The sequence below is a fragment of the Camelina sativa genome, chromosome 17 (assembly GCF_000633955.1).
Source record: "Camelina sativa cultivar DH55 chromosome 17, Cs, whole genome shotgun sequence".
Classification (NCBI taxonomy): Eukaryota; Viridiplantae; Streptophyta; class Magnoliopsida; order Brassicales; family Brassicaceae; genus Camelina; species Camelina sativa.
Window position 1 is genome coordinate 19,326,898 of NC_025701.1, and position 6,314 is coordinate 19,333,211.

General features: G+C 35.6%; 2 protein-coding genes across 2 annotated transcripts in view; one reads left to right on the forward strand and one right to left on the reverse strand.

The window, feature by feature from the left end:
* LOC104757646 (putative ubiquitin carboxyl-terminal hydrolase 11) overlaps window positions 1–1,720 on the forward strand; it is a 4,850-nt gene extending 3,130 nt beyond the window's left edge. Inside the window, exons 9-12 of the mRNA XM_010480401.2 lie at window positions 17–274; window positions 369–523; window positions 612–1,398; window positions 1,499–1,720. Of these exons, the coding sequence (XP_010478703.1) occupies window positions 17–274; window positions 369–523; window positions 612–1,398; window positions 1,499–1,645 (1,347 nt within the window). The 3' untranslated portion in view covers window positions 1,646–1,720. The remainder of the gene's footprint in view (window positions 1–16; window positions 275–368; window positions 524–611; window positions 1,399–1,498) is intronic.
* LOC104757647 (glucan endo-1,3-beta-glucosidase 11-like) lies at window positions 2,727–4,900 on the reverse strand. The gene is made up of 3 exons (XM_010480402.2): window positions 4,616–4,900; window positions 3,398–4,524; window positions 2,727–3,041 (listed from the first exon to the last, which is right to left on the reverse strand). Exons 1-3 carry the CDS (start codon window positions 4,665–4,667, stop codon window positions 2,961–2,963), a joined length of 1,260 nt encoding a protein of 419 aa, XP_010478704.1. The 5' UTR covers window positions 4,668–4,900; the 3' UTR covers window positions 2,727–2,960.

The window sequence follows — 6,314 nt, forward strand, 5'->3', positions numbered from 1 at the left end:
TGTGTTTTCACTTCAGGGACAATACAAGTCAACACTGGTATGCCCAGATTGTGCAAAAATCTCAATCACCTTTGATCCCTTCATGTACTTATCTTTGCCGTTACCATCAAGTCGCACTCGATCAATGACTGTTACAGTGATTTCTTGTGATGGAAGCCATCTTCCGATGCCATACACTGTAAGAGTTCCTAAACATGGTTCGTGTAGAGATCTCAGTAATGCATTAGGCATTGCCTTCTGTTTGAACAATGACGAAAGCCTTTTACTCGCAGAGGTAATAATTTTGGTGGAGTCCTTTCCTTACATATATGTGTTGTCCTTACATCTTGTAAAAAAAAAACTGCTAAATTTGATGTTTATTCTCTTAGGTTCATGACCACAAGGTCTTTAAATATTTTGAAAATCCTATGGAGTTGCTTAGTTCAATAAAAAACAATGAAAAAATTGTGGCGTATCGGTTTAACCGGATGCATAAAGTACCAGGAAAAGTCAAGCTTGAAGTTCTTCATGTGGAGCAGGAAAAGTCAGCTTGCCTACTTTATAATTTGCAATTTAATAATTTTTTTTTCTTCTTGAGTTCTATTTCTAATGAATGCTCTCAAATTTTATAGGTCCGATCGTGGCATAGCCCTGAAGCGTTTTGGAACTCCCCTTGTTACTTATATCAATCAAGAACCACTTAGTGGAACTGACATTGATGCAAGTATCTCTGGATTGCTATCAGCCCTTCGTCGGGTTGATATGTCATCTATCGTTCATAGTAGAAACGAGAATGGCCAGAATCCAAATGTTGCAGATGAATCATCCGGAAGGTTATCATCTAGAACAGATGATAATACAGTTGATGATAGAGAGTTATCCTTCAGCCTTTTAATGTCAGATTACCATTCTACCAATCTTGAGCCACTTGAGTTTGATTCCATTGTGAATCCTGGTAGTGTTACAAAGGTTATAGTCAAGTGGAACGAAAAGTTGCATGAAAAGTATGATTCCAACTACTTGAATGATTTACCTAAGGTTCATCAAACAAATTTTTTAGCGAAGAAGAAAAGTCAAGAGGAAATATCTTTGTTTTCATGTTTGGAAGCCTTTCTAGCAGAAGAGCCTCTAGGATCAGATGATATGTGGTATTGTCCTGGTTGCAAAGAACATAAACAAGCGAATAAGAAGCTAGACTTGTGGAAGTTGCCAGATATTCTTGTGTTCCACCTAAAACGGTTTACATATAGCAGACATTTCAAGAATAAGATTCATACCTTTGTGAATTTTCCAATTCACGATCTAGATTTAAGCAAGTACATGACGAGCAAAGACGGTCAATCATATCTTTATGAGCTATATGCCATTAGCAATCATTATGGTGGCATGGGAGGTGGTCACTACACTGCTTACGCTAAGGTTTTGTGCATTTTGTTATCTATTTTAATTTTTCGTTTCTAATTTGAGTCTATAATGACAAATACATGAAAACTAATGTGTGGGCTCTTTATTTATGCAGTTGACGGATGAAAACAAATGGTACTATTTTGATGATCATCGTGTTTCTGCTGTAAATGAATTCGAGATCAAGACTTCAGCTGCTTACATTTTGTTCTATCAAAGAGTGAGAAGTGAATCAGAGACATCGACAATGAAATTGGATTAGTGGAAAAAATCCTTTCATTTAATTTTGAGGATTTAGAGAAAGTTTGCTACTTTCCTCAAGATTCATTTATTGGTCTCATCATGCTCTATTTCTTCTTCCAAAAAGACTAATAGAGTTAGATTCTAAATATTGTTTTGTAAGAGTTCTTTTTTATTACCTTTCTTACCCAGTTTGGGCAGTGAAAAAAATATTATAGTATTGGCATTTTGTTATTATCTTCGTTGAGATATTCAAAGACATAGTTACTAATCACTACTGTTTTGTTTTACATGAGTGTTTACCAGCTAAGTAAATGTTGCAAAAAATATATTATGTGGTCTTGATTGGCTACTCTTCTTTGGATGTGAACCATACTCGGTCTTAATTTCTTGGTTCACGATATTAATCAAAGTTTAAACCAACAACTTTACCATCTATCTTAGCTATTGTTGGTTTCCAATCGGTAAAGAGATTCATTTTCAAACATATATGGACGTTATTGTCATTCATATGAAAATTGTAACTATTTAGAGCTACGATGGTTAAAATACTAATAACAACAAAATGGTTTAGAAACATTTCAAAAAACAAAATATGTATTTGCTTAAATTGATTCATCAAACAAGTACGGTCAGCCATGAAGACTTGAACAAGAAAAACTATATATTGAAGTTCAAGACTGAGATGGTCGTCCGTCCAGATGATGAAGTAGCCGGAAAAATTGTATTGGAGCGTCGATCTGAGATGGTCGTCCGTCCAGATGATGGTGAAGTAGTTTTTTAAAACAAACTCTTCTATGTTTGTTCTTACCTTGTGTTGTATGTATTTTCACTTCAGAGACAATACATATGCCCAGATTGTAGAAACATCTCAATTACCTTTGATAATTCATCTTTTCACCATGTTAAGGTTAACAGCTTAACATTTTCAACATGTCATGCAATAGTTTCAGGTTTTTTTAATTTAATCATTAAAAAATGCTATAAAATTTAAACCATAGTAGTGTATCTTAGATATATAGCTAAAATAGGTACATTAGTTATAGATGATAGATCGATGTACATAATAAATTTACTTATTTTTTTTTTATTGATTAATGTAATAGCCAAGAAGAGAAAGATATTAAACCGAACCTAACAAACATAATAAGAGTATAAAAGTGAATTGAGTGTGACTCCTCGTGCTACATATGGTGCAAAATGAATTTCTAACATAAATATTATATGGGGGGAAAAAATAGCCGTGAAAATAGCTCAAGTAGTAGTCTGGAATTTGGAAGAATGCAAAAGGCTTGGATATAGCTTTTGCTTCTACAAGTTAACTCAGTTTCGTGTAATCAAAGTAAGTGTCTCGCCAGTAACATGCTCATCATCACCACCGCCATTGACAATATTGCACCTTCCCCTTTTCTTTTCCCCTGCAATAATTTGCGCATAAAAGCATATTTTATCACTTCACACACTCAAATGTAAATTTTAGCATCATAGTTTAATAACCCAAAATAGAAGAGATTAAAACAGGATAGTGACACTGATACTAGAGTTGTAGTTAGGTTACATGTTTTGGTCGTAATAGTATCACATTGGAGTTTGAATATAGCAAATTTTTGGATTGCTACTAATACTAACCATTTCTCAAAAAAATTCTTATAGAAAAAAAATCCTTAAATAGAATATTTTTAGTGCATGACAACGTATTTAACCTAAGAGGTTGTAAAATCGAATCTTATGCTTTACTAAAACTTTAAGAAAAAGACAATTCGAAGAATCTTACCGTTACCGGGGCATACGAAATAGCCAAATAGCCAGTTGAGGCACTATCGGGCGCCACCGGAGAAACCGGTGACACCGGCGCCTTTCCTCCTCCTCCACCGCCACTAGCCCCTCTCACGACATCGTTTAAAGTAAACCCAAGAGAATAAGCCTGAGTCCCATCAGGTTTAAACAATCCATAATTCCTCTCCGACGTCGGACCAGGTTTCAAGTTCTCATTAAAAAGGGCAAAAACGTAAATACTGAGATCGTTGCTAGGTCTCAGGGGCGTTTTAGTCTTCTTACCACTCATCATCATCTTGATCAAGTTCCCGTTGTACCTCTTCGCATTCTCCGGCGTAGCTCCGAACTCGTCGTCGTCACCTTTAGACGGCCACCCAGTCTCCGATATCTCAACTCTCAAAGACTTATACCCCGCCGCCGCTAAAGCAGAGTACACGGCGTCGATCTGAGCGAAAAGCATGTTGTCGTAGTGAAACCCGGTGGCCGGATCCACGACTCCTTGGTTCGGCTGAAACAGAACGAAGTCGAGAGGCACCTCTTTAGGGCTGCCTTTGTAAGCGAAGAAAGGGTACGCGTTGATCAAGAACGGAGACTCTGTTTTCCGATGGAACTCGAGGATCGGGGTGAGTGAGTCGAGTAGATCCGGTTGAAACTCCCCGGCGGAAGGCGGGAATGAGGTTTTGAGGATGGAGAGTGAGTGTGCGGTGGTTACGGAGATTTGATCGGAGAGTCCCGCGGTGGTTAGCGCAGAGTGAACTCCTTGCATCGCGGGGAGGAGGCTGAGGGTGAGCGATGAGTCGTTGAGAGCTAAGATCTCGTTTCCTATAGTGATGCAGGTGATGTTAGTCGCCGGTAAAAATGGAGTAACGTTTTGTTTGATCCATGTCAATGCTTTTGACGGATCTTTCATCTTGGAGAGGTACTCGTTTCCGAGTCCGACGATGAACTCGATCCCGGTGTTGGCGAAAGCTTTGAGGATCTGTGGATTCGCGTCGTACAGTTTTACTTTCGTCGCTCCGATTGATTTTATCAGTGGGATTACTTCGGACGGTGATGGGAGGTTGTCCCCGATTTGGCCGTAGTTTACTCCGATTGAAGCTATCGCCGTTGGGATAATAAACATTACTGTATATAATAGTCACATTGAGAGGTTAAAACCGACGTCGTATTAGTAAATTTTGATAGAGTAAAGAAATGAGATGGTGAGATGAAGAACCTGAGAGGAGGAATAAGAAGGAAGAAGACCGGCGAAAGCTCTTGAGTTCCATGACGCGAAAGAGGGAATGCCGGCGGTCGTTTCCGGCGGAGAGGAGAGAGAAGTGACGATGGAGTTTGAAGAGAAGAAGACAATTTGCAGAGGGTTTGAGTTTATTAGACAACAGTGGTCGGAAAGAGAGAGTGTCGGAACGGAAGCTAGTGATGTGAGATTATGATTCGTTTTTCTACTTTTTGTTTATTAAATTTTTAGGTTTCAGATTTTTGTTTTTATTTTTATTTGAGTCGGTAATTTAAGGAGGGAATCTCGATGTGGTTTGTGTATTTTTAAATAATAATATCTAGAACTAAGTTAAATTCCATAAAAAGATTATACACAAAGAAGTAAACCACAAGATAAATAATACTACTAGTACTTCAGGTCTCATATTGCAAACTTTTAGTATAATTTTACTGAGCTTTTATTTTTAATATGAACTTGTTGCGTTGATAACAAGAAAAATACAAGTATTTATATATATGTAATGTAAAAAAGAAACGAATCTAGAGAGGAGGAGTAAAGAAAAAGAAAAGGGAATGTAAAAGCAATCAAACAAAAGCTTCACATGGACGATTCATTCACTGATTGAATTGAAAAAACGTCAGAAAAAAAATTATTAAGTAAGGTTACGTTTTGGGGGAAACTGACAAAGGTTTTGATAAATGAATGAATCGGCTCTCATATTTTGGGTCCGAATGGTAATCGCGGATTTTGTAGTGCGGGACAAAAAATTTATTAGTGCGGTACGGTTCAACTGCGGTACGTGCGGGACAAATATATTTGCGGGACAAGTGCGGTTAATGCAAAATAAGCGGTACAAAATAATGTTTGATTGGTGAAAAACTATTTACAGTGCGGATTTCATATTATTTTATTAATAACTAGTATAATTATATATTCTAATTTATTTTGTATTAATAATTATATATATATATATATATATATATATATTTAACATAAGGTATAATTGTAATATATTTTTATAGATTTTTTATACAAAATATATATCTAACATAAGTAAACATAACTGTATAAAACCTAATATCTCTAATTATTAAAATACAATGATAGATAAATTTATATATTTATCATAGAAATATATATATTAGTGGAAGAAAATTAATAGATATATAATATTTTAACAATAACAAAAATTTAAAATTTAAAGTATATATAACCAACTGCGTATTTGGTCCGACCGCTATATACAACCTGTTTTGGCTTCTAAAAGCGGTCTATAGCTAATTTGGCTTCCCAAAATCGCACTCATCACTTTTTTTTCTATTTTGCAAAACCACAAATGTGTAATAAAAATGTTGAATGGTAAAGGAAGTGCGTTTTTCAAATTATGGGTCCAAATGGTAACTGCGGTTTTGGTTGTGCGGTACGGTTCAACTGCGGTACGTGCGGTTTGCGGGACAAGTGCGGTTTATACAAAATAAGCGGTACAGAATGATATTTGATTGGTGAAAAAACTATTTGCAGTTCAGTATTAATTGTGTGAATGGTAAAAAAAGGAAAAGCAGTCCGGATATATATTATAAATAAATTTATTAATAATTAGCATGTTTGTATATTATTGTATGTTATGAATTAATAATAAAAATAATTGTATTTATAAATCTTAAATACTATAGTTGATCAAAAAGTAATATTTTTT

Coding starts and splice junctions, on each gene's coding strand:
- LOC104757647 (XM_010480402.2), bottom strand. CDS start 4,667: ATGGAACTCAAGAGCTTTCGCCGGTCTTCTTCCTTCTTATTCCTCCTC. Junction 4,525..4,615: donor CTTCTTATTCCTCCTCTCAG/GTTCTTCATCTC, acceptor TATTATATACAG/TAATGTTTATTATCCCAACG. Junction 3,042..3,397: donor TTTCGTATGCCCCGGTAACG/GTAAGATTCTTC, acceptor AAATTATTGCAG/GGGAAAAGAAAAGGGGAAGG.